The sequence below is a fragment of the Schistocerca gregaria genome, chromosome 5, assembly GCF_023897955.1.
Source record: "Schistocerca gregaria isolate iqSchGreg1 chromosome 5, iqSchGreg1.2, whole genome shotgun sequence".
In the NCBI taxonomy this organism is placed as follows: domain Eukaryota; kingdom Metazoa; phylum Arthropoda; class Insecta; order Orthoptera; family Acrididae; genus Schistocerca; species Schistocerca gregaria.
Genome location: NC_064924.1, coordinates 545,524,482 through 545,546,598, shown reverse-complemented (window position 1 = coordinate 545,546,598; position 22,117 = coordinate 545,524,482). Strand labels below are relative to the sequence as shown.

Genomic DNA, 22,117 nt, shown 5'->3' with positions numbered 1-22,117 from the left:
CGGAGTTAATTAGCTAAGGTTATGACACAATTCCAACTACTCACAGTTATACTGATAACTAAACTGATGGATTACAACTATGTCGTTATTTAACGGTAGCCCTGTAAGAGCATTCGGTATTCGCTAGCGAAAAATAACTTTACAGTTATTAATAACTGTTAAAAATAATGGTTATCAAAGAATAACTGGAACTGTGATAACAGTTACTCCAGAATAACCGTTTGGCCCACCTCTACTTTGTAGTGTCAGCAGTCTGTCCCATGCCACACACGCCAGCTGTTGCCGACCCCAGAAACCGACAATGTCGAGACAAGTGCTACACTGGTCTATTATTTCAGCTTATGACTCTTTCTAGTAGAATTTAAATTCTCTAGGAACTATCATTGTTGCTTCTTAACATAATACTCCTTGTGTTTGCTTTAAGACACTAATAATGGACACTACAGCAACTAATTACCCTCTACATCTCCACAATAACAAGAAAATCAGTGTTAAATGTTACACACACACCCCAAAGCACCTGCTATGAGCTCACATAGAAGAATGATGCTATTGGCTGGAGCATCATGTGCTATATTTCTCCTTACCACTGTGCACTACCGTATCTCACACCTTCTGATGTGCACACCACTTAAGCCACAGGGGCATACTAATTGAGAATATGTGCTGCCATTGAAGAGTTACCATACCCATGCTGGGATGTGTCTTCTTACAATAAGATGGACTCGTGGATAAGTCTGAAGTGGCCAATACATAGTACAATAAAATTGCTTATTTCTGAGGATTGTAAAGAAATAAATGGCTACCAGCTGACAGACTGGCCAGGTGACGATGGACAATCTTTCTTTCTTTTTGGATGGGGGGTGGGGGAGCTGATTTGGGTTCAGGAAAGCAGAAAAGTGAACAGATAATTGAAATTTCTTTACTAGTAGTTTTGTTCCAGTTGAGAGTGGAGTTCTATATCACTTTCGTTTTTTTGTGTTTGTCATTGTGAGGTCTTGGTTTCTGTTAGGATTTTCCTGTCGACTTTTGGGACAGAAAATAACATTTCTTCTCTACAGCCTGCAGCCTATGGGTCATGCAGTCATCGGTTGGTGTTAGGCTGTTGAGGTGTCATTCTTAGCAGGTGCCCTTCTGGTGATGCTGGAAGAAAACAAGACATTTCTGGCTGTGCTGGTCCTGTGGTTAACATTGGTATACTGAGTTTTGGAACTGAGAAAGCTGGTGTCATTTCCCCCAACTGGATGAAAGGCTTTGATATTTAGCTATAGCTGCAATTTTTGGGTACTAGTCATCTCTGCTGTGAAATTAGTTTCTATGTTTACAAAGTTTGATGCCATTTTGTTAGGATAGTGTCTTCAACTTTTCCCAAGCATCTTTATATGAAACATCTTGATATGATAGATGGTCAAGCATTTCATATTCCTGGATTTTCTTCTCCTCCTCAAACAACTTAACATGTCAGCGAATGAAGTGATAGTATACTGGGTAGTTTTCACATGTAATAGGTCGTCCACTAGGAATGTCTTGAAGTGATGCCCTTTCACACTTCACATGAGTAGGTTCATTAGAACAGTGCGAGGGCATTAATTCAAAGCTCAGACACCTAAAGTCTTTCACTGGTGGGGAAAAATAGTATTACCCTAACTTTATTGGTAAAACTTTTACATCTACAGCCACAATAAATTCACCATTGTCTATTGTATTATTCTTAAGAACTCTGTGAAAGCAAAAACCAAAAATTACTGCGCACTGCTCTAGATTAGTATGCATTTCTTTGTTTCTAACATTAATATTGGTGGAAATCCTCTTGAGTTTGTTGTGAGAAGCGATGTTGACTGGTATATCTCTGCATCTGTCACACACGCAAAGTGCCTGTTATTGGATAGCAGTCAAAGTTTTGACCAACAAAGATCTATTTCTCATCATCTCTATTGCAGAAATTTCACTGAACTTGACTGTAACATGATGTTCCATTCCAATAACTGGACAAATACCTTCATTGCTTTCTGCCAGTTGTTCAATGGCATTGCTGCAAACGAGAACGCTATGGCATTGTAAGTATCTGCACCCTTTCTGATTAGTCTGCTTTATTGCAATTGCCACTGATGTAGGTGAATCTGATCCACATCACTGTTGATTGTTTGCCTTAATATCACACTCCAATTTGAGACTGTCTCCCTGTGTGCCATCCCACCACAGTAAAGGCTACCTGGTAAAGTATCCATTGCCTGGAGCCTCATTACCCTAGGCTGGACAAGTACATATTACTCGGCATACACAGGGAGTTTAAAGATTGTGCCTCGCAATGAAACACTCACAAAAAGCAGAGCTCAGTTGCAAGGTTTGGGAGTAATATCAATGAATGAATAGGCTACGCCCATTGCTGTAATAAAGAAATGAAGCAGAGCTAGAAGAATACATGACCATTTTAAGGCTACTATCCAACACCCAGCCACATACATACACCTGCCGCTTGCCTTTTATTTATTATCATGTCATAAAAGTACAAAGTATATAATCAACAAAAAGAAATCAACTGTTGACATCAGTTTAAAATTTGGTTGACCAGAGATTGGCCATGCCAAATCCATTTGGTGTCGCACTCATCAGGTCTCTCATGGTGCATGTAGCTGGAGAAGAACACACCATCGTAGATGGTTATTAGTCTGTACAACATCACACTAGAAAAAAAACTGATTCCACAGCAAGGCCCCACTTCTACAAGATGAGTTAATGGCAGAATTAGTGTGTGGATAATACATCTCAAAGACCAAACTATCAAAGTTATTGACCTTCTCATGGGACACTTCCTTATTGTAGTGCTGACTGTGCAGTCAGAGAGGTTTGCGAGAGGATGAAGGCTATGGCCCAGCAGGCTCACCCAAGCTGAACAGGTCTCAGTGTCTCACCTTGATGAAGCATGTCCCACAACACAACATTGCTTCCCACGCCAATTCCATAGTCATTTTCCTCAGAGCAAGGTGTTACACGATCTATGCTGAGGGGAGTGTGGCATCAAAAATGATGTGTCAAGAACAGAGCCTCAGGGATAAAACCAGGTGACCTCCCTGGTTAGTTAGCCTTACACAGCAAGCAGCTCCACTACGGTCGACCTAATTCACCCCCAATACCTGTGGGACCAAAATGGAGAAAGTAGAAACAAATTTAAAAACTGATGGACTTGATAACTAAAAAAAAAAAATCACATGATAAACCAATGAAAGCCGTTTCTGTAACTGGACTGAGTGACAGACAAGTTCAAGAAGTGGACACTGTCACTGGAAAGTTGGAGCAGATAAAGATTAAAGCCTTGTCTGGGGCTCAGAGGTGGAAACTTCTGCAATAAGCAAGAGAAGTAGGCAAAGAATGGCTTCCTGAATACAAATGGAGGGAATTAAAAGGTCTTGAACCTAAGCCACCCAAAAAAGATAAATTGTCATCTGTCTCGCGTGTGTCCTTCTGCAGTACCTCCAAGACACAGCATAAGAGAATGAGGGAGGAATCCACTACACCCACTTCACAGGTTAATTGAACCCAGAAAAAGTGGAGGCAGAAAACTTTCAGAACTACAGTCTCGATTTTTAGGACTGTGAAAATTCAACAGAGATATCCACTTGGTAATATTATACCACACCAGGATAGCACCCTTTGCAAAGACTGGAGAAATCCAAGTCCAGGCCCCAAGTTTAGAAGGGACTCTCTGGACGAAGGTGCTCTAATCTGTATCTGTGGGGGGGGGGGGGGGGGGGGGGGGGGATGGAAACTGTAGATTGGCTAAAGGAGATGGTACCCAAGACATCTCCATGGGAAGATGCAAAGCTGATGGTCAGAATGGCAGAGGAACTCTTCAAGACCATAAAGATATCAGTCTGGGTACCCCACTACTCAATAATGTTCCTCAAAGACACTATTCGAGAAAGTATGGGTGCAGAACCAGAAACTCTCAACAGAGGACTGGATAATTGTGTTGTACCTGATGACCAAACTCTCATAGTGGATATTGGCGAGATATTCTTGAAGAAAATGCACGAGCAAGACCTAAAACTCTAATCAGATACCTCACATATTACTGTCACATTGATCCCAGGCATCGGAAGTGACAACAGCGAAAAGGCAGTAGCTGGAAGTGAGTAAGGGGGGCAGCTGCCATCTTCACTCACATTCGGAGAAGACAGGAGGTGAATGTGGCCCTGATCCCGGAAACCTATTTATATTAAGTGGCTGGTTGTATCAAGCCTCACAGGAACTGAAAGTAAACTGATTTACATCAGACAGCTAAAAACCTTCAGAACATGCACTTGCGTTAAGAATGGGATTTCGCACATTCCAATGGCAAACTTCTGTTCCAGGGACTTTGTGACTATGAAGAGGAACCAGCATGAGGAAAGAAGGATGACAGAATTTCTACTGGCCTCAGCTTACTTTCTAAAAGAGAGCAGAACTCTCCCTTCCCAGGAAGCGTGGAGACTGGTAGATAGCTGCTTGCAGCTGAATGGACAGCTATTGGATGGCTGTGATGCCAATGCCCACAACCTGGTATGAGGAGCAGTGACACCAACAGCAAGGTTGAGTACCTACTTTAAACCTCTAGAGATCTTAACCAGGGTTAAGGAACATAGCTTCAGGAATAGAAGAAGACAAGAAATTATTGACAAATTTTGGATCCACCTTAATGCTTAATAACGTCACGCAATGGTTTGTGGCAATGAAGTCAACCTCATTTAACCACATGTGTATAAAGTTTGGGGTCAAAATGACAGACCAAAGCCTGCAGGAATCTCAGGAAAACAAACTAGGAATCATATAGGAATTACCTAGAATGATGCTTATCTGAAATTAAAACTCTGATAAGAAATTAAGTACACTCAGAGGATATGGCAGATAAGTGACAGCTGCTATCATGACCTCATACTTTGGAACCCATCCAATCACCAAGACAGGCAGAAACAGTAATTTAGTTGAAACTTCCTGGCAGATTAAAACTATTTGCCCGACCGAGACTCGAACTCGGGACCTTTGCCTTTCGCGGGCAAGTGCTCTACCATCTGAGCTACCGCAGCACGACTCACGCCCGGTACTCACAGCTTTACTTCTGCCAGTACCTCGTCTCCTACCTTCCAAATTTTACAGAAGCTCTCCTGCGAACCTTGCAGAACTAGCACTCCTGAAAGAAAGGACATCCCCCAGGCTGTGGCTAAGCCATGTCTCCGCAATATCCTTTCTTTCAGGAGTGCTAGTTCTACAAGGTTCGCAGTAGAGCTTCTGTGAAGTTTGGAAGGTAGGAGACGAGGTACTGGCAGAAGTAAAGCTGTGAGTACCGGGCATGAGTCGTGCTTCGGTATCTCAGATGGTAGAGCACTTGCCCACGAAAGGCAAAGGTCCCGAGTTCGAGTCTCGGTCGGGCACACAGTTTTAATCTGCCAGGAAGTTTCATATCAGCGCACACTCTGCTGCAGAGTGAAAATCTCATTCTGGAGTAATTTAGTTAGTTGGAATAATAACTCTGAATTGCAAAGGAAGCAGGTAAAAATGTTCACCTTTGAGAGTGGGACAGATAATGGGTAAACTATCAGGAGGTCTTTGTCAAATACAGTGTTGCTATTAGGCAAGCGAAACAACCTTCCTGGAAGGTATGCTGTGAGAAAGTGGAAGATACAACTGTCACAGCAAAACTTCATATCTTCACAAAAGTACCAATAAATCCAGGAGGCACACCAAGGAGAGAATGGTGGGCATATAAGGAAATCACATGAGATGCCAGATGTGCTCCTCAAAACTAATTTCTCTCAAAATGCTCTGCCAACAATACAGACCAATGTACTAGAATAGGTAACCAATGGGAGAACTGGGAACCTGCCAGTGAAGAGTTGACTTCAGAAAAAATCCAGTGGGTGGTGAGAACACTTCAACCATTCAAGTCACCAAGTCCTGATGGAAATCTTCCATCTCTACAGCAACAAGCAAACACAGGAGAGGAATAAATCAGACTCCTACACAGACTATTTAGAGTCGGTCTAGCAAACGGAGTCATTCTTAATGCCTGGAGGACAGTGACGGTTATTTTCATTCTGAAGCCAGGGTGAACTGATCTCACAATTCAGTCTACCCTCTTTACTTTTAAATACAACAGAAAACTGGTCAATGTGCAAGTTATGGTTAACTGAGGTTCCTCTCAATAAAAGCCAACACACGTATCAAGCTGGTTTATCAAGGTGAAACAATATTTCACTAAGTTGTAGGGGCGATAGAAAAAGCTCTACACTCTCAGGAAATTGCTCTCTGCATCTTCCTGGATAATGAGGAGGCTTCAAATCCAAGGTTAGAGCTGTAGAATAGCCTGGCATCACGATCACTGTATGTAGTTGATTAAGACCATGATGAGTAGATGAAAGGTACAAGTCACCACAATGGGTGTGAAAATGGTGATCAACACCACCAGATGGTGTCCGCAAGGTGGAATTTGTCCTCACTACTGTGGAACCTAGGGGGTAAACAAACTCAATAAGGAGTTAAATGCTAGAGGTTGTTTTTTCGAGGAGGTGCATACGACTTACTCATAGTAATGCTTAGCAATTTGCAAGTACTGCTAGAAAAATGGCACAATATATAAAACTATTGTAGGAAACAGGATCTCAGTGTCACTCCCAGGAAAAATGTTGCAGTACTATTTACAAGGAAGCAAACTGGAAGCATACTCTTTTATAAAATACTACCAGTAGTGAAATGCCTAAGGGTAACTCTGGATACAAAACTAACACAGACATCTCACATAAGGAATATAAGCTTCACGGAAAAAGGTGCTCACATGTGGACTTGAAGGACTTGTGCGAAAAACTGGGGTCCAAGCCCAGGAGCATGTACTGGATACATCACTGTAATAAGATTTATTAAATTTATGGGGCTACAGTGCGGTGGAATAAAGTACAACAAAAGCTGGCTGCTAAGGAGCTTGAGGGCATGTAGATATTGGCTTTCTAGCCATAACATGAGGAATTAGCAGCATACCCAGAGCAGGAATGAAAACCATTCTGCAAATGCCCCCATTACATCTTTGGGTTCCAGTGGAGACAAAGGTGGGCATCAAGATAAAAACTGAAAACCTTTAGGATAGCCAGAATCCCACACTAATATAACACACATGGTAAACATAAGGAATGTCCAGGAAAATGACAACTGACTATACAACAGCTTCCAGTTGCTTAAACAAATCTTTCAATGTATAAGGGGCAGTCAAATGAAAATGAACACCAGCCACAATGGGACCATGGAATGGCTCCATTCAAAAACAACCATCACACGTATGACATTTATCCTACTGGGAGGTGAGATGAACAATTCCCATTTTGTAGAATGCAGTCAGCTGCTGACAGATCAACAACCACACATTCTTGCACTTCCTTGTCTATCTGAAACCGATGGCCATGTAAGACTTTCTTCAGGTCACTAAAGATGTGAAAATCACATGGTGGAAGATCCAGGCTCTTTGAACAATTTTGTAGTGTTTCCCAAACAAATTGCTGAAGCATAGTCTTCATCTGATTGGTAATGTGGGGGCAGGCATTATCGTGCATCAGGATGATTCCATCCGACAGCATATTAGGTATTTTGACTTTATGGTGCATCGCTGTTTCCTCGAAGTTTTTTCATGGTGCTACACATTGATTGTAGTTCCACACTATAGGAACTTGAAGAGCAGAGGGCGCCAGTAGTCGAGGAAGGTCATCATGATATTCCACAAACTTGTGTGCACAGCTTTGGATTTCTTTGGCGAGGGAGATGTGAGATGTTTCCCTGTTGGCTTTACCATTTTTCCTTGGGCTCTCAGAATGAAGTCTGACAGAATCATACTGTTGCACAATAATGCCAGCCCCCATACTGCCAACTTGACAAAGGCTATGCTTCAGCAAGTTGGTTGGGAAACACTGCAACATCCTCTGTACAGCCTGGATCTTTCACTGTGTGATATTCAAACCTTTGGCGACCTGTAAAAAGACTTGCCTGGACATTAGTTTTGATCGGAGAAGGAAGTGCAAGAGTGGGTGCAGTTGTGGACCCATCAGTGCCCAAATGAATTCTACGAAATGGGAATTTATTATCTCATCTCCAAGGGGATGCATTTAGTGCATATGACAATTACTTTTGAATGGAATCACTCTATGGTCCAGGAGGCAGTAAGTAGAATACTGGAATAAAATTCAAAAACAAAAACATGCTAAGCTAATGACACTGAAATAATATTCTAAGAGAAGTTCTGTAATCTGAGGCTCGAATGTTAGGCAGATTAAACTCGTAATAGGTTTAATGACTGGCCATGGTAGCTTCAGGAAATATAGAACCTGCACACACAGTAGATGTGAAGAAACTCCTAAGTGCCAACTGTGATGTGGGATATAAACCTGCACCACATTTAGTATCCCACTATTAAGCACTGAAGACCAAAAGACAGAAAATATTTGTGTCACTAATTCCTGAAAATAAGGTGCCTAACAAAGACCTAGTAAAAGGTCTCCTACAACTATTGGCAGGTACTGGCTGGCTTTGCAAGAATGACAGGGGGAGAGACCACACAACAAACTTTGTTTTGGCATGGGCAATAAGGAGTTAAAACCACTATTGTTCTGGCTCCCTTATCAAATCACATTATTTATGGATGCAGAAAAACAGCACAATCTGGTCACTAACAAGCCTTTTTATTTGTATATTATAATGTCATTTTTGTTTGTGACACTGCATTCAAAAAGACAAAAATATAATTTTATTTGGCATTATCTGTACCACTTCAGGCAGGGGGGCTTACCTTCATAGTCTCGGATGTTACTGAATATAGCACATATTAAAATTTGGGAGTAGGTAAGAAATACACACTTTTTTTTGTTTAGTCCAAAAAGATTCCTAAACCAACATACAAGCCTCCAAATATGACACAGGAACACCATTTTGAAGAGGCAAATTTCAGATTTTTTTTTTTTAAATGCTGTATCTCTGTAACAGTTCTAGATATTTTGTTAGAGTTTTGTTTTTTTATTTTGAAAGAAAAATGCTTTATGATTACAATGGGATCCTCCGTTTGGACATATTTGTCAAAGTTCTTTTATTGTTGCCTTTTGATTTTTTTATAATTTAAAGAATTTTTTTTCTCCCAGAAATGTCAACCCAGAAAAGTTGGATTTTTTTCTGTTGATTAGTACCATGTAGTACTATATTCTCTGTAAAGGAGAGCTTCCACCTTTAAATTGGACATGTTTTATTTTTAACATTTTTTTGTCTTCACTGAAGTAATTTCTTATTAATTTCTTTGTTACAATGTTTATTTCTATTGTCTTTGTTGCAGTTACTTCTTGTCACTTTCTTTGTTGCAGTTATTTCTTACCACTTTCATTGTTGCAGATATTTCTTACACTTTGTTGTAGCTTTTTTGTCAATTTCTATGTTGTGGTTGTTCATTGCAGGTTTCTGTATTGTAGTTGTTCAGTGCTAATTTGTTTACTGAAGAGGCTTCCGAGACCATCCAGTGAGTTCTGTGTTTTCATGAGGAATTTGCCAGTTAACACAGTTGCAGAGAGTTTTGTGGAAAGGACTATTTGAAATGTCTTCTGACTGGGGCCACAGGAAAGTGAAGTGTGCTATTTGCATATCCATAAAAGAGTGATACATAAGGCAAAAGACTTTCTTCAGGTTGGGAATACATATTCTCATTTGAAGACTGTTTCAAAGTGAAGATGTTTCCAAGGATGATTTTTGTGTTCTAAATGTTTTGACAGAACAACAACAATTATAGTACAGTATCTGAACAAGGTGGAGCTTCTAGAGGAAGAATTAAATACCCTGAATCAGTCACCTATAGAGTTAGGTGTCAGTCTTGTTAAGAAACCGTGGTCAGTGAAGTTGAGTCATAAGCTCTATACACCAAGAACGCACAGAGAAATTACTAAAGCTATGGATGAATACACAACAACAAAACTGACCACACTCTTCAAAGTAGAAATTCCATCTTCAGAAGAAAATGAACCAAAGCACTCTTGCACTTCTTGCCAGGAATTTTTCACAAATATCAATTCAGCTGTTGAATATTGTGCATCCTATAGTGAAAAGGTGCACTTTTTAACTATTATTCCAGAGACATTTTCAAAGAAAACAATTTTGAACCACATTCCATCAATATCAAAGTACATGGTAGACAAATCAAGAAATATGAGCTGTGTAAAAGGAGTCTTTGAAAGACCAGATCCCTATTACGGTCATCCTGTAGAAGCAGCTGAAGTTCAAACAGTGCAGTCATTTTATGTGGATAACTATAACAGTTGAAGGTCAAAAAGTTGTGAAAATGAAGAGGTACACGACTCGCAGTATTAAAGAAACTTTTGCAATTTATAAGAGCAACTATACAACTTCACATAACAGAAGATCAAAATTTTATGCACTACGACCTAAGTCGTAGCACCAAAAGATATTTGTTTGTGTGTGTACTGCACAAATTTTGAACTTTGTGTGGTAACTCTGAAGAACTTACTCGAGCATGTGACGTATGACACCTTGGTTGGACATGTGAAGTCATTAGTAGTCTGTGACGTAAAGCGAGAGATTTGTTTGTTTCAAGAATGTGGTGACTGCCCTGGAAGGGGAGGACTGTTTTTACAGACATGCCTGGAAAACATAGCATATAACTCTGCACAAATTACGTATGTGACATGGGAGAAGAATAATCTAATTAAGAAAACTGTTGCCTTTGACGTTTGATTGATGAACTTGGTAAATGGTTTGTGAAAGCAGTAACACACCAGGATCTGAAGAAATTTCCGAGATTGATGTCCGAAATACTCTTCTGTGATATAGACAAGGGGGAGATTGAGTCAATAATTAGATCACTGAAGACTAAGGACTCTCATGGTTATGATGGAGTGTCTAGCAGAATGTTTAAGTACTATGCTGCACATGTTAGCCCTGTATTTAGCCATATTTGTAATTTTTCCTTTAGGAATGGCCAGTTTCCTGAGCGATGTACTCAGCAGTAAAGCTGCTTTATAAAAACTTTTGCATGACATTTACTTAAAATCAGTAATCAATTCAAACATTTAAGTGTCAATGATGTTTTTACCTTGAGAGTAGAGCTACCTAAAAAGTTTCTCACATTCTGTACAGACTAGTATTGCCCACTCTGATTGTACATTCCTTAAGTACAATGACCAACTAACATACCATGCAATTCTTAGAGCATTTAGGATGAGGGTTTTGGAGAAAATAATTTCTACATAACTAACAAATTTCAGACCCTTTCATGTTAATGTATAAATATTTTGTCAGTTTAAGAATTACAAGCAGTAGTGTCACAGCTGAAAGTTAGCAGTCCTTCCACTTTATCATCTCTCATGATATTCAACATCCTGTGACAATTCATATTTTCAAAATTAATTTTTAAATTTGCAAAAAGTTACAAATCTCTCAGAAATATGTATGTCTTAATCATGTCTCATAGTATTGGGAACAAAATAGTGATTGAAAATACATTCAGGTCTCTACCACTTTTGATTTCTTTACTACAATTTTCCAGTTTTCCTTTTTGTTACGGCATTTCCACCAATACTCTCCTTTAGAGGGGTCTGTAGTATTTTAACAAAACATCAGAATATCAAAATAGAGTAGTTTTGGAGGGATGTCAGTGGAACTCCAGCAAACTCTGAAATAGTGGTGCGACAAATTAACTCTTGATCTGTACGATTTGAGATGAAATCATCCTTGCATCTATCAGTGTCAAAATTGAGTCTGTGAAGTTATCAAAACGCATTTAACAGTTTCAGATGAACTCAAATTACCTATCTGATATTCCTACCAGCCACATAAATCACCCGTGACAGTTTCAGAATCTTTCACAGAAAGTATAAGCTTAGTAGCCAGGATCATGCAGTATTAGTTGAAGGTGATTTTAACATAGCAAGTATAGACTGGGATGTCTATGGCTTCATTACAGATGGTACGGACAAGCAGTGTTGTGAAGTACCTTTGGACACATTTATCGAAAACTGTCTTTAGCAGTTTGACAGCCCACACACAATGGAAATATTTTAGACCTTGTAGCTTCAAACAGGCCTGGTCTTATTGGCGGTATCAGTATAGAGACAGGGATTAGTGATCATGATATTGTAGCAATTATGTCTACAAAATTAACCAAACCAATCAAGAAGATTAGACGAATAATTCTGCTAGAAAGAGCAGTTATCATCATTCCACTTAGACAAACAACTGACTTCGAGTGCTTCCCATACGATGGGGGAGCAGAGAAATCATGGACAAACTTTAAACAGATTGTAAATCATGCTCTGGAGAAGGATGTGCCAAGTAAATGGATTAAGAACTGAATAGACCCACTATGATTTAATAACAAAATTCATAAACTGCTGAGGAAGCAGATACTACTGAACTCTTGGTTCAACAAAAGAACAAGCAAATGACAAAAGGCTAAAGCTAGTAGAAATTCATATGTGTGTGAGGGCAAGCATTCAACCACCACCGCTGTACCTTAGCAAAAGAGCTTGCCAACAGCCCCTAGAAAATTCTACTACCATGTAAAATTGCTTAACAGGTCAAAGGGTTACGAACATACCATCATTTGACTTTTGTATGCATTCTCATATGAAGATAAGAGGTATCTCTGGGGTGGGCAGTCAACAGGTAGAGATGGAATCCCAATTTAGTTTTACAGACAGTACTCTATGGCATTGGCTCCTAATGAATCTCTTGCTGGGCACTTAATCCTAAGTGACAGGAGAAAGAGCAGGTGTCTTCTGTATATAAGGAAGGTAAAAGAATAGTTCCACAAAATTACTGATAAATGATCTGAACATCTGTTTGGTGCAGAATTTCTGGATATATTCTCAGCTTGGATATAAGTAAATTCCTTGAGACAGAGGAGCTTATATCCACAAATTAGCATGGATTTAGAAGCCATCTCTCATCCTAAACTCAAGACTGTCCTTCTCTCACATGATACGAGGTGTGATTGGAAAGTTTTAAGAATGGATCTGTTACTGCTTACGGGTTCGGCAGACAGGTACACGGAGGGTGAAGAGTGAGTCATTGCCTTGTCCTTGAACGCCGTCTGACAGGAAACTGTGTTTCCTTTATTCAGTTCATTGAGGCAGCTGGTTGAGTGCAGGTCTGTTAGGGCTTGTTGCTGGATTATGTCTGCGTGAAAATGGACATAAAAACGGAGCAACAAGCTTGTGTGAAATTTTGATTCTAAAATCATGAAATCAGGTTTGAGACATACAAACTAAAAACAGCTTTAGGAGATAATTGTATGAGCCAATCAAATGTTTTTGTCTGTTTCAACAGTTCGTGACTTAATGCACTCTGATCGTAGACTTACAATTAGGGAGATAGCAGATGAACTTAATTTAAGTTTCTATGCAGTTCAGTCAATTTTAACTGAAGATCCGAACATACGTTGAGTGTCCGCAAAATTCATTCTAAAACTGGTTTTAAGTGATGAGAGACAATACCGACTTGAAGTGTGCCAAGAACTGATTAATCGGACTAAAAATGACCCAGATTCGTTAAACAGGGCAATTACAGGTGACAAATTGTGGTTATACGGATATGACTCTGAAACCAAAGTGCAGTCTTTGCAGTGGGAGACTCCAGGTTCACCAAGATCGAAAAAAGCAAGGCAAAGTCGGTCGAAGGTGAAGACAACGTTGGTAATTTTTTTCGATTCTACGAGCATTGTCCATCATGAATTTACCCCTGGAAGACAGACAATTAACCAGGAATACTACAAATGTGTCCTTAAGCGTTTGCACAAAAAGGTGCTGAAGACAAGGCCTGCATTGTGGAAAGACAGGAATTGGGTGCTACACCATGACAATGCTCCAGCTCATCGTGCCTTCTCCATTCTTGAATTTTTGACCAAATTCAAAATTCCTGTGCTTCCACAACCACAATATTCCCCTGATTTGGCCCCTGTGGATTTCTACCTGCTTCTTGCACTGAAATTTCACTGAAAGAGAAGTGATTTGACTCGACTGAAGACATCCAGGTTCCAAAAGTGGAAACACTATTGGAGTCGGCTTGTTCAGTCAGAAGGTGACTATTTTGAAGGAGATGCATCACAGTAACATGTAAGTCCCACAATTGTACAATAACAAGCCCATTCTTAAAACTTTCCAATCATACCTCATATCCTGCGAAAAGCAACAGGCACATCCCATAATCCTAGATTTCTGGAAAGCATTTGATCTGGGGCCCCACTGCAGACTGTTAACGAATGTATAAGTATACAGTACACTGTCCTTGACAGTGTCTCCATCAGATCAGGAATAATGTCAGAAGTACCCTAGGAAACTCTGACAAGACCACTCTTATCCTCTATATACTAAATGATCTGACGGATAGGGTGAATGGCAACATGCAAATGTTTGCTGATGACGCTGTGCTGTATGGAAAGGTTTCGTCACTGAGTGACTGTAGGATAATACAAAATGTCTTAAGACAAAACTTCTAGTTGGTGTGATGAATGACAGTCTGCTCTAAATGTAATAAGCTGTAAGTTAATGCAGATGAGTAGGAAAAACAATCAAATAACATTTGACTACAGCATTAGTAGTATATTGCTTGACACAGACACATCAATTAAATATCTAGGTGTAATTTTGCAAAGTGACAGGAAAAGAGTGTGTAAGGATGGTATTAGAGAAGGCAAATGGTTGACTTCAGATTATTGGGAGAATTTTAGGACACCGCATATAGAACATAACTGCATCCCATTCTTGAACACAGTTCAAGTGTTTGGAATTTGCGGCCAGTCGGATCAAAAGAAGACACTGAAGAAATTTACAGATGGGCTGCAAGACTTGTTACTGGTAGGTTTGAACAACATATGAGTATTATGGAGATGCTTTGTTAACTCAAGTGGAACTCCCTGGAGGGAAGATGATGATCTTTTCATGGAGGTCTATTGAGATAATTTAGAGAACCATCCTTAGAAGCTGACTGCAGAACAATTCTACTGCTGCCCATGTAAACTTTGTGTAAGGACCATGCAGACCAAGGCATTGCACCAAATGGTGTATTGCAAACTATGTATGTAGATGTACCAACCCCACCCAACAAGGTGAGTAGTCTTTTTTTTTTTTACTCCTACATTATGCACATTCTACCAGGACTTCCCTTACAAATCTCAACCTGTAGTATACAGATTACACTCATGAGTCAAACTTAATACAAGGTCCATCATTTGGGATGTGTGAGAACAAAACGCATCGAATTAGCAAGGTTTAATGCGCTGCAAATCAGCAAAATTTTGGTATCCTAATAAGATGGGCCTACAGTAGGATGGAGGGTTCATATAAGCACAATCAATGTGGGGTCAATAAAGGGCCGCTGATTCCCTACAAGAAGCAGAGTTGTGGTCTCCTTTATTGCTCTAAGTTAGTTGCTGGTAGCCAGAGCACACTATTTCCTATTACAAGCTCCACAAATAAAGGTACAGTGTTGTCTGTTGACAAGAGTAAAAATCTAGAATAGGGCCAGTGGCGTACTTACATGTTGCATGCGCAAGTGTTGTCAGCACTTGCAATGAGATATGATGGGAACAAAGGAAGCTGTGCCTGCAGTCTGTGGTAGGCTGCCAACGAGAGATCAGCAGGCAGACGACTAGTGTCAAAGTAATACATTCAGAAGAAAGAGTGAAACATTGCCGTAAACAAGGATTATAAATTTAAATGCTCCTTGTTTGAGTCACAGCTATTTAAACTGTGCTATCTATCTTCAAATTAAGGGCAGTGTCACAGCTATGATACATTTGAGAGAGCAGCGAAAATTTCTCTGCTCTCTATTGCTACACAATTGATATGCGTGAGCACACTGTGTAAGTGGATCAGTGTTTTTTGATCAAATCTGGAAGGAAGTAGATGGAGCAATGCTTTTAATTAAATGATGGGACAAAGTAGGTGGATCAATGTTAATTAATATATCAAACATCTGACTATTATGAACAAACACTGATCCCCTTGCCATCTCCCTCAATTTAATTAAGAAGCATTGATCCCTTAGTCAGTGTGCTCATGCAGATTGATTGGGTAGTGACTGTACCCTCACATTTGATATATTTTCGTTTCTATGCAATTAATCCACGAGAGGGGCACCACAAGGTGTTGTTGCAGTGCAGAAGTATATAACTTTACAGCACTTGCTGCCATAATAAAAAAATATTTTTTCTTGAAACTCACTAATACACTGAAAAACGACAAACAAGACAATGGTTTCAATTTCAGTACTATATATATGTCATCTCTCTTCTCATCTCTCAATGGTTATGTAAAAGAATTATCCCACTGGCTACACAAAACTGAAACATTGCCAACCTATGAGAAGTGCACACTCAGCTGTAGAGTGAAAATTTCATTCTAGAAACATCCCCAAGGCTGTGGCTAAGCCATGTCTCCGCAATATCCTTTCTTCCAGGAGTGCTAGTTCTGCAAGTTTAGCAGGAGAGCTTCTGTGAAGTTTGGAAGGTAGGAGACGTGGTACTGGTGGAATTAAAGCTGTGAGGATGGGCTGTGAGTAATGCACGGGTTTGCTCAGTTGGTAGAGCACTTGCCCACGAAAGGCAAAGGTCCCGAGTTCGAGTATCGGTCCGGCACACAGTTTTAATCTGCCAGGAAGTTTCATATCAGTGCACACTCCGCTGTAGAGTGAAAATTTCATTATTGAGTATGTGAACTTTGAGGAGGAGATCTGGACACGGATGTTCAGCCTGAGCCAAGATAAGTGCACCACATTTGTTTTATTAGGGGAAAATTGAAAATCAAGGGTAAGAGCCCAGGACTGAGCTTTCCTTACAGAACCTTGCAATCAATTCATGTTTTACAAGGTGTAATAAACACTAAAGTTACCAACATAAAAATGAAGGGAGACAAGTGTCAGTTCCAGGAAAGCTGCTTATCACAATTAAGATGGAAACAACACTCAACACAAATTCCACATTATCTTTTATATGAAGGGTACAACAGGAGGTGCCAACTGGACTTGAAGACATAAATATCACTGATTGTAATAAAACTTAAATAGAAGTGTGTGTGCCGTATAAACAGACAGATTGATAGTAGGTGGACCATGGAAGACATAAAGAACAAACTGAAGCATTAACAGAAGGTAAGTAGATGGTATTAGAAAACATACCATAGCAACACAGATGTTTATTGCTAGACACCACAAAACATGGAAAAGTCTGAAAGATTAGTTGTAATGAATGTCATGTGCCTGATTGTGATAACAATAATTTTTTTCATTTTGTAAATCAATGTCAGGTCACTTTTTGTTGCACAATGGAACAATAAATCACCCTTACTTATTACTGGCTTGTCATCAAAGCCTCTGATGGCTGTCCCAGTATTAGAGAGTATCTGTGAAAATTACGTAATGTAAAACTGAAATATAGTTTCCGATATGGCAACTCTACAATATTTAGGCATCTATCCCACACATACATGGGAGAATTTATATAAATCTAAGTTATCCGCACCTTTAGCGGGGCCCATGGACTTGGCTAGGTTGAAAGGTGACATTTTGACCGAGCTGGCATCGCCAATGAATCTGAATACAGAATCTTAGTTGTGGTACATACTTTTCAGTAGCATGCCCCAAGACCTACATTAGGTTAGAAGGTGACAGTCTGGTTGCATTTTGCCAAACTGATATTAAAGGCTTCAGTTAAAACGTGCTTTCAACGTACATCATTTGAGAAACACTTGCAACACTTGATTGAATGTAAAATTAGTACAAAACTCACAACATGAGCATATTAAACTTAGTGTACTTTTAGACTTTTGCTAGGAGCAAATCAACTGAAAAAGGAATTAACATATTTAATACATCAAAATGACACACTTTGCCAGCAATAGATATTATATTATCAGAACTTTATACACAGTACACACACAACCTACCAATCATTTGGTGAAATTTTCTAAGTATTTCAGTGATCACAAATTCTATATAACTCACAGAGCAAGGCCACAGAGTTCACTTAAATTTTAATTTTATCACTCGATATGTATGGATGACTTTCAGATTGACATTTCCTATACAATTCCAGGCACCAAACTATAAAGGATTAATGTAAAAATACTGATGCGTAGATATACTGATGCGAAGTAGACATTAATATCCTGCTTACTACATCTTTTTGAGAATTATATTTCTTACTTCATTAATAATACTACGAATATACTCACTTTGCGAGCTTTTTCTACTGCAGCTTCTGCTTCCCAACCGTAATAATGAGTTCGTGAATGTGGATTCCCGTAATAACATGTCATATACGGCAGCATTGCATCTAACACTCGCGGATCCTACAAGAAACAATAAAATCAATATTAATGTCTTTTAAAAAAAAAAAAATTCTTAGCGACCCACACATGAATAAGATCTACTCACCATTGGTGTTGTAGCTTGTGCGTCCAGATAAAGAGGGCGTTTGGCAGGAGCAAGTTCTTCGCAGAAAATCACAAAATGCAAGTTAGTACTTCAAAGGGCGACTCACGTAAACACAAAGAAATGTGTTAAGTACAAATGCATTTGTATACACATTTTGTTTCACAATTTCTAAATGCAGGAGAGCAACGAAAACAACCGAACATGAATTAAAACTTTCGGCTAAAAAATTACTAACATACGTTTATCACTTTCGAATGATGTAATTCGAATGTTAAAGAAGCATATTCTAGAAGAATAACATAAAATGATGAACAACCTTTGCCAATACAATAACAATTCAAACAAACAAATTGTATTTTGGCACATCTTAAGAATTGTGGTAAACAACAATTTGGCACGTATGTGCTGGAGTGTTATTATATAATCACAAACAATCCACAATACCTTTTCTGCTTGCAGCTGTCACAGTCCTACTACTTTGCAAAATTGAATTCCCGCATCGTACATCTTTCAGGAATGCTTGTCGTATATCAGAGGAAAATACCGCTGATAGGGGTACGTGAGTTACATTTCGAAGTCCAATCATTTTCTACGTGATATGAAACGATCACAGAGTCATTATTCGCAAGAAATTTTGTATGTTTATGTTACTGACGCAATATTCTGATCTTGCGCACAACTCGCTCTCTCAACCGTGTCACGCGATAACCAAAATATCCGCAAAGATCCTACACTAGAGGTGGCAAAAAATAACATAACTGATAGAAATAACCGGTTACTAAGAAGTAACGGTTACTACAATAACCGTTCCTCTGATACAGGCTGTTATTTCAATAACTGTCTAGTGTCAACAGTGCCTCGCGCCATCTGTTGACCGAAGATCGTACTACGCTTTCCCGTCAACTCATCGGAAATCTGGCTACGAACGAAGGAGAGGGATAGCCCATTTGGAAGGCGTTCTATAGGCCATGGGAATAACTGAGAGACTGCGCGCTATCTGTTAATAAGAACTGTGTACTATATCGTGTGCCTTCATTACTTATAGGACAAACAATTCAATAAAGTTAATGTCCGAGCGGTGGCTGATAGGAGCTGCAGTACAGGCATTAACAAGTACGGTCGTTCCCTTGAGCCACCGCCTTATATGTCAATTTAGCTTGAACGGGTAGTATAAAGAGAGTTACCATAAGGAATTCGAGCGACTATGGAAATAACTGTCAGGGATCGGTATTTTTCTCTTCCCTTCAAATCCTTGAACGCCATGCTCTCCGCCTCGCCTATCGCATCCGTCTCCCCTCCCCCACCTCCTCCTTTTCCGTGAAAGGATAAGGATCCTGAACACCTCCCGCAAACTCGACCCTCCTCACCCGCTTGTCTCGCCCAGCTTCTCCCAAACCCGCCCGCTTGTATTCCCACGTCCCACCCGTCTCCATCTCTCCACCCTCCTTACCCTCTCCCAAGGTGGCTTCCGGCAGCTCCCCCTCCCTGATGATGTCCTCCTCCCCTCCATCTACCCCTCCTAACAACTTTGATCCTCCCTCCCTCCCTCTTCCTCTGTCTGTTCCTTTGGGCACCCTCCCTCCCTCCTCCCTTTCTCCCCACCCCTCCCCTGGGCTTCCCCTCCCCTATCCCTCTCCCCCTCCTCCTGTCTCCTCAGCCATTGGCATCTTTGTTCTCCCCTCCCCTCCCCCCCCCTCACCTTTCTTCCCCTCTTGGCAGGTCCCCGGACTCGCACAGGCTATGTGGACTTTCGCGCGCCGGAGATCATCGCCATCTGTGTCTCCTGTGTGTGTGACGTCGTTTTGTGTTTTTAGTGTCCGCCGTCACGCTTCTACGTTCACTTGTGCCATCGGATTCGTCAGTCTTCTGTGTGCCCTGTCAACGTGTTTTCGCTGTCGTTATCGTCGAGTGTGAACGGCTCCGTGTCTTTTTTTTTTTTTTTAAATCTGTGACCACTATTTTTTAGCCTGTCACTATGTTCATTCTGTTTCTCCAACCTGTGTTCTGTCATTATCAACACTATGGCTGAAGAGCGGCGTAGCATGCCGCTGACAGCCTACCTGTTTGTATAGGTATTAAAATAACAATAAAGGGAAAAAAAATATATATTTTTCTCTGGCGGTGATCGTTATTGGCTCACATTCTCATTCTCTGGCAATTATTGGGCTACCATTACAGGTAACATGGAAGTTGGTAATGGAATAATTGTGTGTCTGTGTTCCTGACACAGTGACCCCATTCTTAGACCCCGGTGATATTTCCAGAGACGATAGTTACTGGAGCGAACAAATATTTATGTACTTGTTCGGAAATAGCCTCTAGCCATCGCGAATGACAAATAACATGCCAGAAAGTGTAACATAATACAGTTGAATATAATAATTATTATCCTCATCATTTGTCAGGAGATTGTCAAAATATATAAATACATTACAGTAACTGCTAACTACTAAAAAAAAGAAACATGGAATGATATAGACAACAATGAGGTCACATGTATAAAGTTTGACATGTTCATAGAAATATTCTCCCATTATTTTAATATTTCTTTTCCAATTAAAAACCAAACATTAAAAACTAGAAAAAGAAATGTTACATGGCTGACGAAAGGCATTAAAATATCATGTGCTGAAAAGAGGAGACTTTATGAAATCTCAAAAACACAAAATGTTACAGAGAATTTCTGGTGCATTTTAAGAAATATAAGAGAGTGCTTCACAAAGTCATAAAAGAAGCTAAAAAAACAACAAATGATCAGCATATAAAAATGGCCAGGAACAAAAGGAAAGCCACATGGAAGATAGTCAGAGAACAAGTAGGAAATGAGACCTCCCAAAATGTAAAGCTCCAGGTAATCCAAGATGGCAAAAAAATTACAGATTCAGAAAAAGTAGCCAATGGTTTTAATACATGCTTTGCAAATATTAGTGAAAAATTACTCTCTGACATAAAATCTTCAAATAAAAATCCTGCTACAACACCATCAAACCAAAATAGAAACTGCAACTCCCTATTCCTTACTCCAACCAACCCTAAGGAAATGATACTATCAATTAGAGAGTTAAAAACAAAATGGTCAACAGGTGTGGATGAGATTCCAGATTATGTCATTAAAAATGTGGGTGACCTCATTGCAATGCCATTAGCCCACATTTTCAACAGTTCATTAACAAATGGAGTCTTTCCTTCTTGCTTAAAGACAGTGAAACTGAAACCACTGTTCAAAAAGGGTAAGAAAGAAGACATAGCCAATTATAGACCTATTGCCTTGCTATCTACATTTTCGAAAATACTAGATATATTTTTTCATAAGAGGTTGCTACATTTTCTAGAAAAGTGCAAAATATTATCCACAACCCAACATGGCTTCCGGAAAGGCCGATCAACAGAAACAGCAATATATGAATTACTGGGTGAAGTACTCGAAAAAATTGATAGTGGACAAAAAGTAACTGGCATATGCCTTGATCTGTCTAAGGCTTTCGACATCATAGAACACACCCTATTGCTGCAGAAGCTTGAAAGAATTGGTATCAGAGGAATACCTGACACTGGCTTAGATCATATCTTTTAGTTGTGGGTATTGGTGTTTTGGTATGGTCACCTATGCTTGTCCTATACTCTTCAAGGGAAGTGTCCGATTCCTGCAGATTTTTGGTGGTGTAGCAGAATGCTGTATTCA

At 39.8% G+C, this 22,117-nt stretch overlaps 1 protein-coding gene across 1 annotated transcript in view; it reads right to left on the bottom strand.

Moving 5' to 3' along the window:
- Window positions 1–19,418, bottom strand: part of LOC126272298 (cysteine desulfurase, mitochondrial-like) — a 112,191-nt gene extending 92,773 nt beyond the window's left edge. The window contains exons 1-3 of the mRNA XM_049975063.1: window positions 18,880–19,418; window positions 18,436–18,491; window positions 18,234–18,350 (exon numbers count right to left, since the gene is read on the bottom strand). Of these exons, the coding sequence (XP_049831020.1) occupies window positions 18,234–18,350; window positions 18,436–18,491; window positions 18,880–19,021 (315 nt within the window). The 5' untranslated portion in view covers window positions 19,022–19,418. The remainder of the gene's footprint in view (window positions 1–18,233; window positions 18,351–18,435; window positions 18,492–18,879) is intronic.
- Between the last annotated feature and the right edge of the window lie 2,699 nt (window positions 19,419–22,117).